The sequence below is a fragment of the Ptychodera flava genome, chromosome 7 (assembly GCF_041260155.1).
Source record: "Ptychodera flava strain L36383 chromosome 7, AS_Pfla_20210202, whole genome shotgun sequence".
NCBI classification, from domain to species: domain Eukaryota; kingdom Metazoa; phylum Hemichordata; class Enteropneusta; family Ptychoderidae; genus Ptychodera; species Ptychodera flava.
The window spans coordinates 33,352,700-33,377,543 of NC_091934.1; the positions used below are offsets into that span (position 1 = coordinate 33,352,700).

The window sequence follows — 24,844 nt, forward strand, 5'->3', positions numbered from 1 at the left end:
TGACAGACGAACATGGAAGTCGAAAACTTTTTGACGTACACCGTCATACACATCATTTACGAACACAGAAAGACAGTCATTTATAGTATTTTGTTCAGTTTTCCTATTGTTAACTTGTGCAAAATGTCAAAGTTACTTAAAGTAACGAAATGCGAGCCTGCAATCTGGATTTCAACCTTGACCACAGGCTTCACCTTTATAGCACGATAACAGCTTTTTTTCAAATTTCGATAATCTTTCAATTACTGATGATTTTCACCCACTCCAGTGCATATAGGTTTCAATGGAGAGTTGTTTAGCGATATTTTCCTTTTCAATAAACGATAACTTACTGCAAGATTTCAGGAAGTGCGAATGTCAGTTTTTCAATTTATCTTAATTTACGATCTGTAAATCGTTTATTCAAAATAACTGTATGCAAATGAGGAGAAGGTACAGGTAGAGTAACAGTATATGGTTGGATGTAAAACGTCTGATTAACATAACGTAGCAGGGAAGCCGGTCAGTGTAACGAGCCCCTTGTCTGATGCAAGCGGATCTTGAACTACGCCCTCACTCATCCTTTTCAGAACGTCCCTTTCGGAACTGACAGGGTGCCACGACAACGGTGCGCACGGACGGTCCATCGGGAAATAGTGACAGCTGGAATTATCCGGTGTAAGGTACCCGTAGATGTCAACCTTCTGACATAATCGCAGCATAATAAGGATTCCTGGAAAAGACAATACCTTTATCAAATTTGAAATACAGAAGCAGTAGCTCAAGTTAGCTTCTGGAATATCCCTCATATATTTTCCACTCACGATTTTATTTTATTAATAGTAAATGACAACAAAAAAGACAAATTCGGAGATACTTTTCATTTATATTCATCTCTTCTTGATTTCCGAGGAAGGTTTTCTGCTTTTGTTTCTCGAAGAATGGTCATCTATCAACGTTACAGTTTATAGATCAGCACTAGGGGAACCACAGGTGCTCGCAGGGTTGCTGGTACAGTCGGATCAAAGGCCGACGCCCTGGACTTTGAGGTCAAAAGGCCGAACGTTGGTAGTTTCCTAAAGAATGGAAGTTTGACATGACAAATCGGCGAGAAGTCCAAAACTTGCAAAATAAAACATCCATCCTAAAAAAAAAATTACACCGGCCGCTCGAAAGTACCTTCAAAAGTTCAAATCTTTACTCTGGCAAGTGCATTTCAGCATTTGGTGAAGCGTGCCAAATCTAGGTGAAAAGTCACTGTCAGGTTTCTCCGCATTCACGTTGCCGTCCGCTATCGGGAAGTTTACTTTCCTTGGGTTTAGACTTTTCGCTGATATGTTGTGTCAAACTTTCCATTCTTCAACTACTCTGGCAAGACAAGCCTGTATAGTCTTGCCAATGCAAGATATGTATAATACAGATAATACTATCCATGCTGTCATATGGTGAAATGTCTTCAAGTTCACACAGCGATAACATGCGAAGAAACACCTTCATTCTCGGAATACTTGTATTGTACACTAACCAAGGCTTTTTGAGTTTGTGGATGGTTTGGAAAATGAACTGAGCCCCTCCGGCTTTGTCCTACATAACCCCATTTACAGTAGTCAAATTTGTGGTGACCCCCCAACCCCCCACCCCTTTCTGGTTCAACATCCAATCATAATAACTGAACTCTACCTCGAGAGGTTGGGTGGTCAAGGGACAGATAGAACTGCCTCAGTAAGGGCGATCGGTGAACTGGGACCTGATTGCGTCGATCAACTGGTTTCGTGGGACAGAAAATCTTCATCACTCCGACAGAAAGACTTTCACTGGAAACGGGCATGCGCTGAACGGTAACCTAAACGGAACACGAAACCATGTCTCCTGAGAGGAGAAAGGTGTGGATACGAATTTAATACCTGTAAACCCTGAAGTCGGCACTTCTTTCCTGATGGTATTGTTTGTGTGTTCCTGGATAAGGTCCCACGCACTCCATAGAGACGATGGATGTATTATGTAGGGTACCTTCTGCGCATGTCGATGACGCCAATATACGTAGTCGACGAAGAAGCTCCGGACCTTTTTGTCTGCGTACCACTGAAACACAAAGGTTAGAGGTCAACTGTGAATCATCGTCCACGTTCAAACGAGGACTCCCTGCCCACTCTGAACCCGAAAAATCCTTCTTCGCCCTTTCTCCCATCGTATCATGAAAGCTCCTTGCCACCTTTCCACGACAAGGTAATATTTTGACTTGTCTGTAAGTGGCTGCCAACTGGCGCTGTTGACGAGAATAAAATAAAATACAATACAATAAAATAAAATAAAATAAAACAAGGCAGTATTGCTGAAGGCAATGAGTACTTGGGCCGTGATAGAGTAATTTTGAGGACAATATATACTACTATTCAAATATGGTCTTGAATTTCCTCCTGTCAATGAGGCATTTGATTAACTGGTTATTAAACGAAGCAATGGCATGACAACGGCAAAATATGTCTAGCAACTTTTGTGGAGTTTGAGGCAGGGGTTCTTTATTTATAGCGGGAATTGCTTAAACTCCTTAAATATTCAAATTACAGCAAATTTCTTTTGTTCTCGATGGTAGATGTCTAATATTTAGATGGGCATATTTAGATTTCTACCCTATAGTTATCCCTATATACCAAAAATCGGACATCCAGCTCTATTGGCTTGCTCAGAATTAGATATGCGCATAATTAATGAGGTACAATATGTGGTGTCATAAGGTGTCCCATCATACCATTTATGAAGGGTGTAGCACTTGTGGTTACTGAGTTGTGGACAAATATATATATTTGAGGTCAAAGGTCATCGAGGTCACGTGACATTTTGTCAAAATAATTGTATTGCTAAGTTATTCCTATATACCAAAAATCAGACCTCTAGCTCTATTGGCGCGCTCAAAATTATATATGCGCATAATCAATGAGGTACAATATGTGGTGTCATAAGGTGTCTTATCATACCAAATATGAAGGATGTAGCACTTGTGGTTACTGAGTTGTGGACAAATATATATATTTGACGTCAAAGGTCATTGAGGTCACGTCAAATTTTGTCATAATAATTGTATTGCTAAGTTATTCCTATATACCAAAAATCAGACCTCTAGCTCTATTGGCTCGCTCAAAATAAGATATGCACATAATTAATGAGGTACAATATATGGTGTCATAAGGTGTCCTTTCATACCAAATATGAAGGGTGTAGCACTTGTGGTTACTGAGTTGTGGACAAATATGTATATTTGAGGTCAAAGGTCATTGAGGTCACGTGAAGTTTTGTCAAACAAATTATATTGTTAACTTATCCCTATATACCAGAAATCAGACCTCTTGCTCTATTGGCTCGCTCATAATTAGATATGCACATAATTAATGGGTACAATATGTGGCGTCATAAGGTGTCCCATCATACCAAATATGAAAGGTTTAGCACTTGTGGTTACTGAGTTATGGACAATAATGTATATTTAGGTCAAAGGTCACCAAGGTCACATGATATTTTGTCAAAATGTCTGAGATATCTGCGTGAACCGATGGACTCACTGATGGACTCACGGACGGATATGAGCCAATCTATAAGCCCCTGGACTTTATCCGTGGGGACAAAAAAACTGTGTCACTGCATCCTTTAGGCAATATGAATACGATGAGAAACTAAATTTTATTTTTCTTGGCATCATACATGCGAATCTATGGAGAACTGCCTTATACATGGGAGTCTATGGAGGTGTAAACTAAAAGTCCTCTAACACGGCCAAATTTGAAAGCATTGTGAAACAAATCGACGTGCATCTGTATGGGGTTGGGTACTAGGCGTGAACGGACGCACGGACATGACCAACCTATAAGTCCCCTCGGACTTCGTCCGTGGTGATTAAAAACAACGCAACAGTTATTACAGCTACACCGGCGGTAGGTTCATATCCAGAGCCCCGTACGGTCTGCCGCCGTCGCTTGAAAACAATCTCATGCACCCGGCCATATGGGCAGCTGGCTGGATGCATGACTTCCCGGAGAAGGCGAGCTGTCACGTTCAAGCTCAGGATTATTTGTCGATCAAATTTCAGTAAATTTACCTTACCTAGATGAAATTTTGTCTATAGGCTGAAATTTCGCCGAAGTTTGACAAAATTACATCGATTTTTCAGGTTCATATGCGACATTTTTGAGTTTTGAGTGCAGACAGAAATAAGTTTTGAGGCAACATGGCTGCGACCCCATGTTGACCCCTAGCCCTGCGTACGATGCTATGTGCTACAGCTAACACACAGCATCGTACGAAGGGCCAGCGAGAGAGTTGCCGACATCGACGGTTATTTACGAGAAGTGAATAAAAGACTGTCATTTTTGGAAGCGATCGAGTAGCTGAGGTAGGCTGGGATACGACTTGGGCCCAAGAACGCTGAATTTCGGCAGTAATTTGGCTTTTTACGTCAAGTCCCAAAATGGATTTGAAGTCACCGACCCAACGTCTTTGCAGGGCTGTGGTGAGCGGGGCGGTTTAATAGCTGTAGCGGAACACACAGCATCGTACGCAGGGCTAGTTGACCCCCAAGTGAAAATGTGTTCGCGATCAAATCTTCCTATATTTTTTTCAGAATTTTCAACAAAATCATTGCTTCTTACATCTTTTGTAAAATATAAAATACTAAAATAAAACTGCGATGTGCCATGTCTCCAGATTTCTAAAATATCGTTCGTTGACCGTTCGACGCAAACTTGTGACGCAGTTGAAATTCAATACTGACCGCCAAATAATCTTAATGAGACGAGATCAGTCTAGACATCCTCCAAATTATCCAACCATTCGCATTGGAGTTCAGCTCGCTTAGAGTATCATAACATTTTTCGGCCTTCTTTTAGATCGACCCTAATATCTCCATTTAGGAAATAAATACACAAGCTACCTCGACAAAACTTCGTGCACCATCCAAGACCAAACGCACTACAAATCTGTCTTGACGTCATCATCTCCTTACATGGTAATCGGCATACCGTATTTTTAGCAAAGGGGACACAGAATACGTCGGAGTATTCAGTTTCAAAACGTATTACATTGTGTGATGTTGTCAAAAAAAAGTCATGTTACTGCAGTGGTATAAATTACAAAACACAAAAGTTCAAATCAGTTTATTTTGGACTGGCTTTACCCAACATTTCATATTGTTTCTTATGCCAGATTTGACCACGTGCTTACTGGCGACCCTTTTCATGCAAATTTTGTGTCAAATGATGTGTTCCCCTGGAAAAACAAACGTACGATTTCTAATGAAGGAGGCGAAATTTGCCCTCAAGACGCGAAACCACCCCTTACGCGTGGGTGTACCTAGCTATTTTTAACGAGCTTCTCGAATCTGCAGCTCTATTTCGAAATGATGGTCTGGTTTTCTCAGCTCAAGGATAAGTGTTCTCCATCGCTGTGGGCATTACTATTCTCAACCGGGGGTACAGTTTCCAGTCGTAATGTTTTTCATTGTGTCCGGGATATAAAACCTTTCCTTTCAAACTTTCTCTTTGATTAACACTAATCCACATCTTGTCAGTGATTAAACATGTTTCAAGTTTAAATGTTAAATTCTGGTCTCGAGCCCTCCTGTTCGACCAAACCGAAATTACCCCTCCCACTTTGGCTCGTCCAGTGGGTGTAGCAAGGGTCGTGCCGTCGCCTAGGAAACGGAGGGTGCATTAATTGTTGCATTTCGATGCACATTTTGATTATATTCAGAAGATTTTGTGGCCAGAACTCAGATAGAGAAGCATTTATATTCACATCTCACTTATTAAAGACTGGCTGAGAGCAGCACTTCCATTCAGTTAACATCATTACGCCATTTATTATGCCAAGAAAGATGAAGCCAATACATTTTGCCCTCCCTGGTCTCAGCCAGAAATGGTTATACCTTACAGTTTTTTCCCACGGAATGAAAACAAATGTACTTGGGCTGAGGCCCAAGTAAAATAAAATAAAATTTATATCACCCAATACGACAGTTAATCGTACTGGCTGATGTAAATAAAATTTATACCACCCCATAAGATAAACTGTCGAACATCGTTACGTACATCACCATGACAACGTAGGTTTACGTTTCAAATATCTCATTATAACAATATCAAAGACGATAACCGACCGGTCCCTTCTCACTGAAGTTAACATATTCGACCACAGACAGCAGATTATTAACCTTGGTATCAAAAATGTAGACTCGGTTCATTAAGTTGGTGATTGTATCAGCGGTACATGCTGGTCAGGGAAAAAAGAGTCGCCATTTTCCTACTATATCGCATTTGCATAATGATTTTTTTATTTACAGACTTCTACCATGGCTATCAAAAACGTTAAAATCCCCCTGCTTGATGATAGTGTCAAAATTGCACCCGCCGGGAGCAGAGAAGCTGCTTTCGAACTCCCTTTTACGAAACCCGTATCGTTGATTGCACCCGCTTACCCTAACTAAGTTGCCATTGTAAGGACCAGCTTTCCATAGAAACAAAGTCTCGTTGTTCACGAGATTCGCAAACTTGTTGGCGTTCCTTTCTTCCAGAACCTGGCCATTTATCAGTCGTATTGTCGTCTTTGTCCCGACATCCTTTGCGAACCCTTCAGTGGGTGCCATATTGAAACGAAGCACAGCCTCGTGGGAATCTGCAAGATTGACAAATTATTATAAGATAACACTATTGGGTAGTTCTTCATAAGTGATATCAAAGTTCAGTGCTGGAGCAAAATTAAAGTGTAAGTTCGCTGATTTAGTGTACATGTCGACAAGTGTACACGGCAAGATCAACCCCTTGCCAAACTTTAGCTTTGACAAGATAGTAAACTTATTTTGACCCCTTTCAGGCTATAGCGAAGAACTACACACTTTGGTGACTCCGTTTGATGTCAAAGAGGGGAAAACTTGTGTACATATGCTGACAGAATTTTCGTCATCTTCGGCAAAAGTTTAGGCAGGCCACCAAACACGGACAATTGTCAATTCGAGCAAACTTCTCAGGCTGTTGGCGGTATCTATTGGAGAACAATCTGAAAGGCCCGTTGAAATTTAGAATCAGCCTGAAAAATGTGCTTCAATTTCAGTACCTATACGTGACACGGCATCTGCCAATGAAATTAAAGGGGCAAAGTCACTCTTTGTTGCCTCTTTGTGATAGTGTCAGTTTTTTTAATTTCCTACATCGAACTAGGGAACGATGATGATTCGCAATTAGAACAAATAACATCAATATTTTCAACCTATCGTACGAAGTGACACAAACAAACTTTTATTTTCTAATTTTGGTTAATCTGCAATATCTCCCACGTCAGAATTTTACACGTCAGCATGTTGTACGTGTTGTACACATATACAGGTGACGCCGCGTAATATTTCAACGTGAAAATCCAGGTGGCAACATAAGCTGCCATCTTTACCTCAGTGATTGAAAGGCATCGCCTATCGAACCTTACGGAACAGTAAACATGTCTCCATGTGTGTACAGCAATAAATGGTGACACGGTTGTGTGCAGAACTTGATTTCTGGGTGAAGAACGTGAAATGTTTTACAGAATGTGCAATCTTGTCTAGGTGCAAGCACAATTGAAGTTGCCCACAGTTGACCAGTTGTTCCAAGAAGTCTACACAAACTGATTTTTCATATCAAGAAAAAGGGGAATAATGCGACTTTGACCCTTTGTTTTCACATAACTCAAATGTTCACTCGACATAACACTTATTTCAACTCATTCAATATTGATAGCAGTCGGCTCTTGAAAAGCGAGATCATCTGTCAAATATCAATTACATTACACCAGTCTAACGGTTGCAGAAGCGAGAACATCGCCTCTTTTTCTACTGTCTTTGGGCCGACTTGGGAGTTCTGCCGAGTACCTCTTACAGTAGACTTGGTTCAAGTCGGTGGTTACAGTCATTTCAGAAGGTTACAAGCGCTGGTGATATTTCTGTTTGAAACGCTTTTAGTGGTGATAATCACAGCACAATCAGAACCTGCACAGGCTTTCTTCGCATGCATCTGATCATGCGGTGCACCACGTGGAGGGACCGTGGGTGCACCTGCGAATGTGTGGAGCGAAGCGATCGGCAGTTAGTTATTACCGGAATCCGGCGATAACTCCACTACGTCGCGGTGTCGAGAAAAACAAGTCGCGATTTCTCTACTTCATAGCATTCACCAAATTATTTTTTTATTCACAGACTTGGACAAGGCCTACTCTTATGTAGCAACTGAAACGCTAAACATTCCGCAGTATCAAAGATAGAAATTTGAAAAATAAAACAACACACAGCATACTCACCTATTTCAGACCCAAGGGAGGAGTCATTCATATAACTGGAACTACCAACAACGGCACAACTTTTGAATGTTTCTTCAAACTTCACAAGACCATTGTCGTCTGGAAAATACCGCGCCAACCCCATTTCCTTGTACGGACTGGTGTCTTTATCCAGAATATGCAATTTATGCCCGGCTTTGAATCTGCACATAAGGTCTCTCCCATTTGCTGATGTATTTCCTGTGTTATCAGTATACACAACGCCGTGAGATTGGGGATGCCGCATTAAATTTATGTTATCGAATTGTCTATCATACTTTTTAAAGATTTGTGTTAATCTTTTGTCATGAATGTCTGGCAACATTTCTGCGAAAAGAGCCCTTGTTTCAGCCTTTCCAATATTTGAATTTCTCACTGTCGGGGGATATTTTTGCTCTGACCTCCCTTCTTCTGTATCAGGCGAGTTGTCTTTCTGCACATACTCTGGTTTCGTTGCCTTCTGCAGCTTCCAGCCCTGCGTGGAAACCGGCACTGGGCGATAAAGACGTGATCCAGACCCCAGGCCGAAGATGGCCAGAGCACCCAAGCTTATGATGACGAAAGTCGACAAGATAGCGACGCGACGATAAATATGACGACTCCTTGCCTTGGAAAACCCGCACATCATTACTAATAAGATGGGTGTCAACTTCTCAATACATGCAACTTATGCAAGTTGAAACTCAAGATGTTTCCAAATACTTTCTTCGCAGTTCCATTTTCTGACATGCAATTAGCAAAAACCAAAATCGGATCGATATTGGTGCACCTCGATAAAACGAAGGCCCGTGTCACACACAAGCGATCGGCTGCCCAGATGTCTGCAAATTACGTGTGTCTCTATACGTAATGGATATATAGCCCCCTAACTTTGCCTTTGTTTCGAGGGTAAGCGGATTAGCAATCTCAGAAAACGCGCTCTCAATCCTTGTTATGCCATCTTTTTATGTCCTTGAAAAAACAACAACAAAAGTTTTTCATTAGTCGTCTTCCTTGTCATTTTCACTAAATACAGGACATGAAACCCGTGACTAAGTCATATCATATGTAACTGTTTAATTTATATTTTACTCTTGTCAATCTTTCCGGCGTAAAAAATAGAAACTTTGCAAATGATAGCGTCTGTCTGAAGACCGGAAGGAAATATGAATCTCTCACAAATGGCGGTAGAGTTGCTGTGACGACGTGGAATATCAAAAATTTTACACTTCATTGCCGGTCGATAAATATTTACATGTAACCGCCTCTGATAATTCTAGACCCGTGACTGGTCTCTGTACCTCGCTTGCGGTGCATTTAGAGGAGAGAGAATACAGCAGCCATGTGAGATTCACGATTTCAGACTTTGATTGCTATGTGAACAGAATCTAGTGCTCAGACAGGGTTGGGCAGGGACACAAAGGAACGGCAAACGAAATAAAAGGTTAAATAAAATCCAAGGCCGTGCATGGCTATTGACATGCGCCTTTCAATAGGCAAAAGTTGGCTATTGACAGGCGGGACGTTTTTCGCCAAATTTCAACACATTTTAGCGAAATAAACTGCCCAATGCTTGTTAGAGTGTTTTGTAAAGCCTCTCCAAAGTATATTACGGACAAAGTCGCCGCAATGTTGCATAATTGTAGACTTTAAGCTTACCACTTGTAATGTTACACCAACTTGAGTCAACTTGGTAGCTAGGATGTTACTATAGCAGTACTCGTTCACCAATTTTAAGATATTATTTACTATTTGCTATCTTATTGGCTATCTTTTTGTCGTAAGAAGATAAAGCACGACCTCCAGTTCGAGGCGTCGTTGTCAATATGACGTGTATGTGACCTTTTTTTTACAGCACCATTCGACTTACCCTCGGTTCTACATGTACCTGAAAAACAACATCTGAAAGCTGTCCTAAAGTGTCAGCTACATTGATTCACGAACCTGCTCGTTTTCCAGCCACGCTCTCTCTCCACAGTTTAGCCTAGTGTACTCATTCATCTTGAACCCCTGTTTGCTTCACTGTAGCACTGAGCAACAACAAATTGTACGTCTTGCACTAGCACATGGCGTTCAGAGGGAACAGCTTCAAGAGCATCTCCGAGGGCTTTTGCTTCTACGGAAGAAATACAACTGGTGACCAGCCAAGTGACCTTTGTTGTCTCTTGAAAAAGAAGTGAGTCCTCTTAAGGGAACCAAATCTCCAGCGGCGTCTGGTCGCAGGTGGTCTACAGAGGGCGTCCTCTGTTAATGATTGACATACACCGTGGTGTTCTATGTCAACACAACATCGGTAGGAAATGTCAACGTTCCAGTACAACTTCAGAGCATGAACTTGTCATCTGTTAGTTTATTTTGAATAGTATGCAGTCTTGCTCTCAGATAAGTCAAAATGACAATACTATAGTAAGCTCACGCTTTCTTGAAGAATTATTTTTATTATTCTCACCTGCAATGATGACTAACAACAAAATCATAAAATCTCCAAATTAAAGAAACTCTTATCAGAGTATGGAGTTTAACGTGGCGTTGGTACTTCATCACCAAATATCTTCACTTACTGACCTTGCACTTACAATAACAGCAAAGGTAACCTGATAGCTGTCGGGTAATAAAAGATATGGATGTCAACAGGTTCATGGTCAATGTCAATAACCTGGCTGCCTGCATTACATCATCATCATCATCGTAGACTTTAGAGCTAGCCAAGTGCCACGATTACTCTACCCACATGCAGTCGATGCCTTTCAGGAGTACAAGTGACGATGGGACGTTTGAATTTCGCAATGGGACAAGAGACTTGTGACGAGGCCCTGCTGCTGTCACAATCTGATAAAAATTCGGTGCCATTTCTAATGATAATGAGCTGTGATGAATCCACGCTTTATTGTGTGTGTATATCTTTACAGCTGAAACACGGTTTCGTATTGTTGTTCATGAGATTCTCTGAGTCTGACGAGATATCTCTTGTTTTCTTTTTTGAAAGGCAATCGTGGTAGGACATTAATAGCGGGTATCTGCCAGTTATAAGTATACTCTGCCCCGTACCGACGAGACCACAGTCCGATTATTAGCTGACAAAAATGAGAAACAGGAGTCGCCAACTAAGCTATTCGTGCAAAAGGTGTTTATGCGCAGTTTTTGCAGCGGGCGGGGAGAAAAACTCAATATTTACTGTGGGCTGGGAACAAATTAATTTTTGCAGTGGAGGGGGAGAAAATTTTTGATGGTGGGTACCAGAAAATACGTAGGGGGAGAGGAATGCCGTGGTTGATAGAACTTCGGGGAGATTTAAACGCCAACTGAGAGTGGCGAATAGACCCTAAAAGCGTTTTTAGGGTCTATGAGGGGAGCATTGTTCCAAAGTATATACTGCTCGCAAGGTTTTGCGTTGATCTAGGTTGTCTAGTGGGCATCTATAGTGGGCAATCGGTAATTTCAGTAGTGGGGAGAGAGGGCAGAGGGGAGCTTGAATTGTTGTGTTGAGTGGGGAGCAGGCAGACCATAGATACTGGAGGGCGCGGGCATCAATATGCCCTGTTGGAGGAGGGCATATTTATTGTCCGTATATGCCTGTGGGAGGACAGTTACGAACAGCTATACTTTACCCATCGTCGTAAACCACGCGCCTCTTTACGGCAACAGCTCAGCGCTACCCGTTAAGAAACTTGATTTTTGCGTAGGTCAGCGGAGCGATTGCTCTGGCTCGCGAGAATGTACTTTCCCCTCCAAATTTTAGGTCAGGGACAAAACTTATTAAATCGGTATATCAATCTTCTAATCATGTTTTGTGACGATTTTGCGAAATTCATGAAATTTACCAGTTGGCGGCACGTGAAGACAGCAACTTGCAAGTTGAGATGGCAATCCTTACGATGGTGTATATGGTAGAATAGTCACATTTGATGACAATTTGAAATTCATGCATCGTCATCTCAGAAATTCTGAACGACGAGTTACTGTATGTTTATTTGTAAAACCCATGCAAAATTGTTTCCAATCTGTCTTTTTTTGTCGAAATGAACGGTCTGCAAACTTGTGAACATTGGGTTTAAGATTAATAGGGAGGGAACGAAGGGTGGAGAGAGAGGAGGCCACACCAGAAAGAGACAGAGAGACACGTGAGGTATACAAGACAGGGACAGACAAAGAAAGAAACGTAAAGACAGCAAATAGGTGCATCCAACGAAGAATGCGCTTTTAAAGGGGCCCATATTATGATAAGATATATTGTGCAGGACAAGGAATGTGAAATGACTAATTTTAAGTCCAGAGGGTAACTAATTAGCTGTTCATAATTTGCCCTCCAACTGAAAATTTTTCGACTTACCCTCCCGCACTCAAAAACTTTATTTTTATCCACTCCTCATACATTTGTGCCTATTCCCCTCCCCATTGTCAGTTGTAGAGGCTCCCCTGCCCTGTCGCGAAAAAAACTTTTCGATTTGTCCTGCCCTGGAAAAATTTTCCCTTAAAATTTTATCATTTTCTTGCAGACGTGAACTCCCCTGCCTTGTGATGAAAAAACCTGTCGATTTCCCCTGTCCCTGTTTTACATGTAACTTCCCGTCTCCTCGTCCCCCCACTGGTCTCCAGGCCAATCAACCGATATCTGCCCTGCCCGACAAAAAACTAAAACCTGCTCCCTGCCAGCTAAAACTATGTCCCCTGCCCAAGCGAAATTCAAATTTCGCCTGCCTTTGAAAAATTGCTCCCAGGATAGCTTTTTCGATGAGTAGCTCCGTAGATAAACCATGCGAGCAGTACAGTATACCTTGGAACATTGCTCCCCTCTAAGTTATGTTTTGCGTTGATCTGGGCTGCCTAGTGGGCGTGTTGGGCAATGGGGAATTGCAGTGCGGAGCGGGCACACCATAGATACTGGAGGGCAGTGGGCATCAAAATTCAGTGGGAGAGTAATAGAATCTCACACCCCCAAGGACCTGGGATCAGATTTCTCACACGAGTTGGGGATATTTTGTCTCGGCGAGTGTGAGACAAAATATCCCCAACGAGTGTGAGAAATCTGATCCCAGGTCCTTGGTGTGTGAGATTCTTTTTCTCACATGACCACAAAATGCATCAAATTCACATTAGACACGTACAACAATATCCAAAATCGTAACAACTCTGTCGTCTGCCACTGTACTCTGACCTGCTTACTTTGTAGTTCCGGTCCGTGTGTTACTCGTCGTGCCATTGGTTTGCGCGTGGAACGAAACAGACTGTTTATCATCCAATCACAGCTTGTGTAATATTTACTGCAGAGTGTGGGACGATTTCTGAGAGTGTGGGATCGATTTTTCCCACACCGTCGATCCCGCACTCCCAGCGGCCAGGAATGTGAGAACATATTTTCTCACATTCCTGGCCGCTGGGAGTACGGGATCGACAGTGTGGGAAAAATCGATCCCACACTCTCAGAAATCGTCCCATTGTATGTAAATATAAGACGAGCTCTGATTTGATGATTAACGGTCTGTTTCGTCCCACGCGCAAAATGGCCTGTAGACCAGTACGCGCGCACCCGGAGTATGTCATGTGGTTGCAAGCCTGTCACACGAGTACCAGTAGGACGTTCGCCCTCTATGGTCACCTCTCTCGTCCGAACATGTTATGCAGAGTTGCATTGAACTTACAAGTATAACTGGTAAGACGGCACGTGTTTTGCCTGAAAAATGTCAATAATTTTTCTGTTTTGGTAGAGCAATTGGGTGTGAATTTATAAGAATTTTTTTTTTCTCTGATGGTGAAACAAGACAGGAACAACAGTGACACAGGATCATGTTTTACTTTCCAAGATTTTATTCATTTCAACAATTCAAGATTACAACAAGTAACAACACAATTTTACATAATCAAATTTTCTAAGGTTAACAAAGGATGAAGAGTGAATAAAATTAACGTTTTCCTGTGGTAAAAATCTTACTTAGGGAGTCGTAATTATTTACGACCTTGGGGGGAAGTCGGGGGAATTTCGTAGTATTCTGAAATTTCGAGTAAACCCCATGCCAACCTCTAACACAGAAATTTTGACTGATCCCTCCCCTCCCCCCAACCACTTAGACCAGTTAAATACCAAGACATATATTTGTAACATTTACAAAACTACAGCAATAGTACAGACCTTTCATATCCTGCTGGAATATCATCGGTTACCTCATGACAGTTGAAAAAGATGTGACCGGCAAAAGGAAATTCAGAGTCACAATAAAATGTAGATACAAAAGCTCATGCTGTAACCACTATCCAACCATATAGTATTGTTTACCATACAGTATTGTTTATTTTGGATGGGCATCATGACAAGGTTTCCACTAAGATATCTGACAGGGCAGAATTTGAAAGTACAGGAGAACAGTCGGGAGGCGCGGGGGGGGGGGCAGTGTCAGAGTTGTACCCTCTCGTGTTGAAAATTTGAGATTGATATGTGCAATAATGCAGTCTGGTGCAACATGAGAGATGTTATCAATTTGTGTAAAACTGTTAGAACACCCCACAGGGGAAAAGTGTGAGAGGCGTGTCCCCTCTGCCACGTCGGAAACTTTGAGAAATTAATGAGTTCAATGATGCAGTCTGGTGTAATATTAGGTGTTTTCTATTTGTTTTTACTAAGTAAAACTGTCAGAACACCCCAGGGGGAGAGGAAGTGACAGGGGGTCGCATTAAGAATTTTGAGAAATTGATGAAATGGTGCAATCTGAGAGGTATTTCAATTCATTTTGTACCAAAAACTGAGCAACCCCTTTTTTCTCTCAAATTTTGAACAACCCCCTTATAGCTTTCAATTTTTTGAGTGACTACCCTCACATTCCTCTGACCCCCCCTCCAGGCCCTTATGTTAAATTACTCTAAAAGACCCATAAAAATATTCTTGATGCCTTAGAACTAAATTTGTGAACAACATGTACAGTAAAAGTGGTCAACTTCGATGCAGTCTTGCTGATGCATTTTATGGGGCTTGAACTCACAATATCTACAATACTAATTCGCCTAGCTTAGCAGTCATTAAAACCCCTACAAATAGGCGTTTCAACTAGCAGCAGCCTGGTGGCTCATGTAGCTGTACTGTGATAATATTCAAGAGAATCCATAGGATAGCTAGGTGTGTGCCTCAATCAGGCAAAACAACAGTTAGCAATAATAACAACAGTAATAAATATCAATTTCTGCAAGTCATTTAAAAATATACCACCAAGGGCACAGTATTGCTCCTATCTGACAAACAAAAAGAGGTATTCCTATTTCCACTTATTCACTCAAAATACTATTGTGTTTGCAAAGAGTTTGAACTTTCAATTTTCATAGGCAGAATTCCGTTTTAACAGCCTCTTTTCAATTTTGTAGATCAACAGTAAAAATTTGATGGTCCTTGCTTGAAATGTTAAGATTTACTCAGAGTTAAGTTATACACAGATGAGCCAAGAATACAATGTGCAATATACACACCAAATAAACTGGTGAGAAGGAAACCTCCAACAGGTCAATTAACTTTCAAATGTTGGACGTCAGAGAAAAATTGAAAGATTTCAATAACTTCCTAGTTGTATGAGTAGTATGTGTAACATTAAATGTGAAAACTTCTTGGTTTCAGATAAAAATGTGCAACTATATTTTGATAATTACTGCAAGCAAAATATATTGTAAGTCAACATTTTCTACTGCAAGTTCGAAGTTGTAATCAAAAGCAGGCAACCACTGGTAATTGGTCGATGATAACTGATAAATTCGAACCTTGGAAGGAGTAAATATATGCAGTGTACTGATCAAAAAACAATATGGTGTCAGAGGGATAGGTCGTCAACAGTAATATCGTTGTTTATTCTGTTTGTGTGGTGAAGTGACCAGATATTATCATTCATCACCCATCTTCTTCAATCTACACATGATTTCACTCGGCTGCCTTCATCTTTGTGAAGATTTACTTAATTAAGTGATACCATGACAGATTTTTTTGTTTATGTAACAAAATGATTGGAACTGATACAAATAAAATGGAGTCTGTTTTAATGGTATGGTGCATCTTGCCATATGCCTTCTTGTGGATTAAAATCCCTCATCAGTGTATGGGGTTTCCTCCATGAAATATTTGCTAAAGTTGATCCACTACATGAAACATAGTTTTACAACTTTTTTCTATATCATATTTCACTACAAATTGGCACCAAATAAAACTACATTATTTTCAGTGTCTTCAACATTGATTTACAAAGTATTCAGATTTGGAATAGGTCATTCAAGTTTGCAGACTAATATATTGGCTCCAAAAATAAAAAATCATGGGTTCCCCCAGTTTGAAAAATGATTTGGTTTGGTGCTCTCCAGGGATTTTTATAAGAAAATGCAAAGCTATCAGATAAACACCAATTAGACAAAAGCACTTTTTGACCAAAATTGACAAAAATTGCTCCAAAAATACAAAATTTTGCATTTTCTCACTGTATAAAAATATCTGACTTAAGTCATCCTAAGGACCTGTATACTGAATATCAAAAAGTCTGGCAAGGAGTTTTGAAGAAAAAAATAGATCTACAATGTCAAAAATAATCTCAAAAATACAAAGTTGCATATCTTGGCACGATTTTACAAAATCTTATTGCTGTCATCCTAAGGGACATGTATAATCAATATTAATGTGTCTGACCAGAACTTTTGAATGATATTTTTGGTTAAATATGACAATAATTGCCTTAAAATTTAAGTTTTAAAATATTTCATAACAATATGGACAAATGTCAATAAGGTTATCCCTGCAGAACAGTATATTTAGATTTCTGTGGCAATACTAGAGTTTATTTGCTTCTTCAAGCATAACCATTCTTTTCCTTGACATAAGGTAAACTTCAGCCTCCTCAAACAACACAATTGTGATGTAGTCTACAACAAACCTGAGTGAGAAAAATAGAAATATAGATATACTGTTAATACATTTTTGTATATTTCTTTCACCCATGTAAACCTGTGGTAGATAATGTCATAAAATGTATGATATCATGATAGGGCTACCCCATAAACTTGTGCACAGTAACATTGGAAATGTAATTCAATAGAATGTAATAGTTCAATAATTATATGAGTTCTGTGTGCAATAAAAATATTTGTTAAAATACTCTTATTTAGCACTGGTGTTGATGACCTCCACTGCTTATGCATGTGGCTCCTTGTTGAGTCTGATTACCCAGTATACTGTGCACCAGGATGCTGATGTTTAAAACAAGTCCTTACGGCTGCTTTCTAATACCAGTGCAATCACACATACAAATGCTATGCTGACAAGCTAAATATTGATTTTTTAGCAATCATTTTGTAGTAAAATAACAATTTACAGTGGACAAATATAAATAATGAAAAAAATATCAAAAGTAAGCATTACAGGCCCTCTAAATTTTTGAGAGTTGTAATATAATAACTTACACAATTATCCCAAAACCATTCACAGGATACAGCTCAAGTTGTAACAACAAAATGGTACACCAATGTGAGAAGCAACATATGAACATATACCCTACTTACATTGACGTTTCTTTCACATTCCTCTTCCAAAACAAACTTCTTACCATCTGTTGTTAAGGCAGTGTCATAGCATTCAAAGATACTGTCAAAACAAACAAAAATCCATTATTACATCAGAATGAATAGACACTGTTCACATACGTTTCATATTAAAAATTAGTCTTTTTTTAATACTCTCTGTTTTCAACAGACATGCCATAAACCTTCAAAGACATATATGCCAGAGTTTGTTTTACTTTGTATATAAAAAATGATATCAGTCTTGCAATGGTTATATATAAGTGGAGCTGACAAACAGTTGCCCTAAATGGGCAGTGACACATGTGATTTGAATAAAATATCACTTTTAACATGGTTGTCATTTCCTTCTTTTGGCAGGTTACATCTGAACATATTTTACAGTACATGATCCTCATACAAATTAAAATGCCTCTTATTCAAAATGTAAGAACTTTATTGCCAATCAAAAAAAGTTTTGTTTAACAACATTTAAAAAAAATAATGTGAAAATTTAAGAAAGTTTGACCAAGTCAGTATGGAGTTAAATTGTTTGGAAATCTTGAAACTGGAAGAATAGTGAAGCCAGGAATTGGGTGATTTGCAAACATTTGCAAAAATTAACACTTCTTTATCAAGCAACCTACGACTGCTTGACAGCCTTGAAGATGAACCCAAATAATAATATTTTAATCATGGGTTAACAATTTCATTAAATTAAATGAATGTCTACAAAAAAGTGATTTTGGTGCAAAATACCCTGTGTTGGGTGCAGCGCCCCTTAATTAGCAAGTTTTATACCACTGCAAAGTCTCTGTGCAACCAGGTGACACATTCTGACTCAGCATGATCTAACAGCAGATTCCTGCATAAATTTTTTATTTGAAAACTTGAATCACTTTTTAATAGCATAAAAAGAGCAAAACAAAGGAGAAACTTAGATGACAAAGCCTTATAAGGGAAAGAGAGATGTACCACATGACTCCGTGCAACCAGGTGACACATTGTGACTCAGCATACTCCTAAAGCACACGACTGCATAAAATTTTGATTTTGAATCACTTTGTAATAGTATAAAAAGAGCAAAACCAATGAGAAACCTTAGCAGTCACAGCCGTAGCACAGTAAGAGAGATACACCAGAGTGTCCGTGCAACCAGGTGACACATGGTGACTCGGCATACTCCAAATGCAGATTTTGCAAAAAAATTTGATTAGACAACTTAAATCAGTTGGCGATAGCACAGAAAGATGAAAACCAATGAGAAAACTTATCAGTCACAGCCTTAGCACACTAAGAGAGATGCACCAGAGTGTCCGTGCAACCAGGTGACACATGGTGACTCAGCATACTAAAAATGCAGTTCCTGCAAAAAATTTAGATTAGACAACTTAAATCAATTAGTGATAGCATAAAAAGATGAAAACCAATGAGAAAACTTAGCAGTCACAGCCTTAGCACAGTAAGAGAGATGCACCAGAGTGTCCGTGCAACCAGGTGACACATGGTGACTCAGCATACTAAAAATGCAGTTCCTGCAAAAAATTTAGATTAGACAACTTAAATCAGTTGGCGATAGCATAGAAAGATGAAAACCAATGAGAAAACTTAGAAGTCACAGCCTTAGCACAGTAAGAGAGATGCACCAGAGTGTCCGTGCAACTAGGTGACACATGGTGACTCAGCATACTACAAATGCAGTTCCTGCAAAGAATTTAGATAAGACAACTTAAATCAGTTGGCGATAGCACAGAAAGATGAAAAGCAATGAGAAAACTTAGCAGTCACAGCCTTAGCACACTAAGAGAGATCGATAGTGTCCGTGCAACCAGGTGACACACTGTGACTCAGCATACTAAAAATGCAGTTCCTGCAAAAAATTTAGATTAGACAACTTAAATCAGTTGGCGTTAGCATAGAGAGATGAAAACCAATGAGAAAACTTAGCAGTCACAGCCTTAGCACACTAAGAGAGATGCGCTAGAGTGTCCGTGCAACCAGGTGACACATTGTGACTCAGCATACTCAAAATGCAGTTCCTGCAAAAAATTTAGATCAGACAACTTAAATCAATTAGTGATAGCATAAAAAGATGAAAACCAATGAGAAAACTTAGCAGTCACAGCCTTAGCACAGTAAGAGAGATGCACCAGAGTGTCCGTGCAACCAGGTGACACATGGTGACTCAGGATACTAAAAATGCAGTTCCTGCAAATAATTTAGATTAGACAACTTAAATCAGTTGGCGATAGCATAGAAAGATGAAAACCAATGAGAAAACTTATCAGTCACAGCCTTAGCACAGTAAGAGAGATGTACCAGAGTGTCCGTGCAACCAGGTGACACATTGTGACTCAGCATACTAAAAATGCAGATTCTGCAAAGAATATTTGATTAGATCAGTTGGCGATAGCATAGAAAGATGAAAAACCACTGGGAAAACTTAGAAGTCACAGCCATAGCACACAAAGAGAGATGCGCCGGAGTGTCCATGCAACCAGGTTTATAATGCTTTGAGCATTTTCGACCGTTGTTACTGAAGCAGTGCCATGAATACAAAAGCAAGCACAGTAGCTATGTACGGCTTTGGACCATAACAATCAAACACTAAAGTGCTGAATCTGTCGAGGTCGATCATGATGACTGATGTACAGTCAGAGGCGGACTGTCATGTAGACCTGATTTCGTCTGACCTCTGAATTTTAAAGACCTCTGAATTTGAAAACCGCCTGCATGCTAACACCAGAGATATATGAGAAATCGTATCCTTGTGTTACAAGCCCACGATCAAGAATCGAACAGACTACTATACTTGTACTCACTTGCTTCGAAATGGCACAAATGAAAACGTGCTTTGACAACCAGAGCTAGCACAAGGTATCAAGAATGCAAGGAATTACCCATGCTTGGACTTTCAACTCTGATCTTTGACATCGAAACATAACCAAATATGGGTGTGTCATAGCCAACAACCACATGACATATTTACAACCAGATGACAGGACTCCCAAACGCGCGTACTCCCTCTATCAAAATGGCACGACGAGTAACACACGGACCGGAACTACATAGTAAGCAGGTCAGCCGGAGTACAGTGGCAGACGACAGATTTTTCATGATTTTGGTTAATGTTGTATGTGTCCAATGTGAATTTAACGCATTTTGTGGTCATGTGAGAAAAAGAATCTCACACACCAAGGACCTGGGATCAGATTTCTCATACTCGTTCAGGGCTCGAAATTAGCGGTAGTCCCGCGTCCACAGACTACCAACTTTTCTCTGGGGCTACCAAAGTCTATGAAATGGTAGCCCACATGGACTACCAAAGCGTGGGACAGTACTTGGCGTGACATGTCCTGTCTTTCACTTTTGGACGAGCTAAATGCAGTCAAATCCAGCTAGACACAGTGATTAAGGCAAGACTATGACATTGTTTTGCAAATTACAAAGACGACCTTGCGATAGAACTTTGCAACAAAGTTTCAATATCTCAACTGATGTACTTGGATGACAGGAACAGAAAATGATGGGCAATGAAAACGTATTCTCATTGCATTTTGATCAAAATGTATCTATCACAAACTCCTCCCTACTACAGAAAGCCCATGGTCTGTTTTTAGCCCTGCTGAGAAGGTGTTGGTCATTATACCATGATGACTATAAAAAACGGCATGCAACTCTGAGAATGAAATGGGTTGTCAATACAATGATAGGTCACAAAACTTTTTAGAGTCACTGTCGTCAATTATACCACTTTCCTTTGGGTAATAAGAGTGTGCAAGTATTCACATCAAATGACTAACAAATTCACTTCAGGGCAGAATCTTGAAAAATAGCTTTCTCTTCTCTTGTTCAAAAAATTCCTGAACTAAAATATGCATGGACTACCAGCCATTGTCACTGTGCTACCGACTTCAGAAAATTGTAGCCTAAGTGGACTACCAGGGAAAAAAGTTAATTTCGAGCCCTGTCCTTGGAGATATTTTGTCTCACACTCGTCTTCGGCTCGTGTGAGACAAAATATCCCCAACTCGTGTGAGAAATCTGATCCCAGGACCTTGGGGGTGTGAGATTCTATTATTCCATATATACCAGTGGGAGGGCAGTTGCGAACAGCTCTACTTTCCCCTCCAAATTTTAGGTCAAAGTCAAAAATAAGTAAAATCGGTATATCAGCCTTTAAAACATGTTTTAGTGACGATTTTGCAAAATTGATGAAATTGACAAGTTGGCGGTACCAGACTGGTACGGTGCGGCACGTATCACTTTAATCTAAGTTGACCATTAATGTTTGGTCAGGTTTAACCCAGTGAACTAATTGTTAGATCACTTTGAGATCACTTGATTGTGTTATCCTGTAAGGCGCTTTAAACAAAATTCTTTGTTTGCCGTCCGCGTGCTGGTAAGTTTTCAGAGAAAATTAAGAAAACAAACACAATGTTAACTGTATTACAGATAAATATTTCTAAAAAGGAAACCAAATAAAAATTGAGCTTATGTGAATACACTTGTGTTTTTATCTGTGTGATTTTTTCCCTGGCTAGCTGGTAGGTTTTTCGAAAATCGAAGGACGGCAAACAAAGAATTTTCTTTAAATGGCCTAATTTGAAATCACATTTATTACATGGGAACTAAAAAGCATGTGAACGAAAATATTTGAGCTTGATTACACTATTGAATTTATATAAGTGATAACAGTTACCGTTGCCTATTTTTCACGAACAAGAATTAAAGCCCCACTCAATAGCTGCGAATTTTATCCATTATTATCATGATCTTATTTTCAAATCAAAGTTGGTTGGTGTAAATGTGCTAACTTAAGGTAGTACGCTACCATTCTATATAGGAGAGCGCCCTCTTTTGTCCAGAAGATGCACATGTTCCTTTTAGACTACCTAACCTGGTGAGCGTGAATAACAGGACAAAATGGCAAAAAATCATGCTAGTGACCTTATAATATTTCTTTCAGAAGTTTTTATGAATCAAAAGAATCGAAATTATGTTTTTGTACTGAAAAATCGACAGTTATTTTTATTTTGAAAGATCAGTAGAGAAGAATTAACAATTGTAGCTCTGACATAATATCAGTAAGCTAGAGGGTCAAATCTCAGGTCTAACAAAATTCACCTTTTTTCCTCACTCTTTGCTGTTTAGTAAGAAAATTTGCGCGGTGACCCCAACTTTTTTTGCTTCTAAATCAAAGAACACTGTCTGATTGATAGATATTGCTGTACTTTTTAACATTTTGAAAATTATTTTGTGCATTTATATGAAGTTTATATTTTTAAAAAAGACTAATTTTACAGCTAAATGATAAATTTAGGGTCTAATATTTAATTTTTAAGACAAGACATCACAAATTTTAGTTGATTGTCCTAATTCAGCTGTCCTGGCGATGCAAAAATGTGGTATGCACACTGGGATCTGTTAATCGTTTGCGATAAAATAAAGATTCTGCTGGTAAGTGCAAATTTCGCAAAATGGGAGATTTAGTGGTTTTCTGTCAATTTTGGCATGTGTTTTTTCAAAAATTTTGCGTGGGTACCCCATATTTTTTTCATATTTTTGCAATGTACACATAAAGATTATTTCAGAAAAGTCAACTTCAAGAATGTCCCAACATTTTTTGGAATGGTAGCGTACCTCCTTAAAGGCGTATATAGAAGTATCACAGCTTGCTGATTTTGACCATGCCTACACATTGTAACATGGTTGCCGCCCTCATAAGTCCCCACGGAAAAGTACAAAAAACAGTAATTCCTGCACATACACATCTTGATCGTACAAGAAACAAGCATGATGCCATTTACTTGAATGCACAACACACGAAGGCCAACATTTTGTTGTTGCAATCTTTATTTTCTCTGTCATATGATTAGCTTTTGAAAATGGCGGGAAATCTAAAATGATGTTAAAACGTTGGAATTTACATGCCACTTTCAAACTTGTGACAGTGTTGTACACTTTTTCAATCTTTAAAGGGAAGAAAACTCCGGGAAAACTGGGAATATTTTGAGATCGGTTTGTTACACAATTGCTGCTATTGGGGCTTTAATAACAGCCCTACCTAGCGATTGCCAGCTTGAAATGGACGCGCCGTCACGATTAAGGTTGAGCTGCACGTTACCAAAAAGCAAAGTTATTTTCAAAGGAATATTTCTCATCAAAGGTAACAAGGAAACCCTCTCATACTATATAAGCAGAGAATCTTAAGTTCTATGGTAGCAATAGTTTACTTAAAGGGTGAAAAGTATATATTTGGTGCAAAACCTCAATTTTTGTATTTATGATAAAATTAATTTAGAAGTCAAACTTTATCCTATTTTCTGAAATGCAATGTTTCAACTGAAAACAATAGTACATGTAGTAAAAAACGACTATTTTATTTTGCATTTCTATCCTCATTCTAAAATGACAGGGGTTGAAAGACTGACGCTCAAAAAAAGTGATTAAAAACATAATTAGAAAAATTTAAAAATGCCTCTTATTACCGAACAAAATAAGTTGTTTTATTTTATAGCATATAACCAACATAACGTGAAACTTTTAGAAAATTTGACCAAGCAAGAATGGAGTTAAATTCTTTGGAAATTTTGAAATATTGGGAGAAAAGAGAAGCTAGGAAACCAGGTGTTTTGCATAAATTTGCATAATTTAACACTTCTTTATCACGCAATTTACGACTGCTTGATAAGCTAAAAGGTAATCCAGCCAATATTTTAATCTTGGGTTAACAAATTAATTAAAAATGAATAAATATTTACAAAAAAGTGATCTTGAGCAATATAAGGTGTGTTTCGTGCAGCGCCCCCTTAAAGTGAAGTGGGCATGCGCATTCGCATATCAAAGACATCGATACTTTGCACTGTATACAGTTACAGGATTACAAGACTGCTGTTCATATTACACCAAATCTACCTGAACAATAGGAGGCATAAAACGACAGCTGTTTTATCTTCAGACGGTGCCTTTCACTTGATTGAGTCCGTCGCCGAACATCACAAACGTCGGACTAGGGCAAAATCGGTGTAGACTGCGGTGTTTTGGT

General features: G+C 39.4%; 1 protein-coding gene and 1 long non-coding RNA gene across 4 annotated transcripts; both read right to left on the reverse strand.

Moving 5' to 3' along the window:
• Positions 1-361: 361 nt before the first annotated feature.
• LOC139137334 (beta-galactoside alpha-2,6-sialyltransferase 2-like) lies at positions 362-10,518 on the reverse strand. Of its 3 annotated transcripts, none has more exons than XM_070705369.1 (5): positions 10,231-10,518; positions 8,290-8,508; positions 6,443-6,639; positions 1,884-2,061; positions 362-712 (listed from the first exon to the last, which is right to left on the reverse strand). In XM_070705369.1, exons 2-5 carry the CDS (start codon positions 8,477-8,479, stop codon positions 477-479), a joined length of 801 nt encoding a protein of 266 aa, XP_070561470.1. In that variant the 5' UTR covers positions 8,480-8,508; positions 10,231-10,518; the 3' UTR covers positions 362-476. The 3 variants fall into 3 exon arrangements, with proteins under 3 accessions (XP_070561470.1, XP_070561468.1, XP_070561469.1); XM_070705367.1 differs by having other exon boundaries at positions 8,290-9,258; XM_070705368.1 differs by having other exon boundaries at positions 8,290-9,258; positions 10,157-10,518.
• Positions 10,519-14,068: 3,550 nt separating this feature from the next.
• On the reverse strand, positions 14,069-20,822 carry LOC139137331 (uncharacterized). Its single transcript, XR_011553369.1, has 3 exons — positions 20,619-20,822; positions 17,800-17,881; positions 14,069-17,174 (listed from the first exon to the last, which is right to left on the reverse strand). It is a non-coding gene; the product is annotated as an uncharacterized lncRNA (long non-coding RNA).
• Between the last annotated feature and the right edge of the window lie 4,022 nt (positions 20,823-24,844).

Bases quoted from the DNA above. Each gene is read 5' to 3' on its own strand.
- LOC139137334 (XM_070705367.1), bottom strand. From the start codon at position 8,935: ATGATGTGCGGGTTTTCCAAGGCAAGGAGTCGTCATATTTATCGTCGC. The intron at 2,062-6,442 runs GTAAGCGGGTGC...TTTGTGTTTCAG, and splicing joins ACAATGGCAACTTAGTTAGG to TGGTACGCAGACAAAAAGGT. The intron at 713-1,883 runs GTATTAAATTCG...TGTCTTTTCCAG, and splicing joins GCCGACTTCAGGGTTTACAG to GAATCCTTATTATGCTGCGA.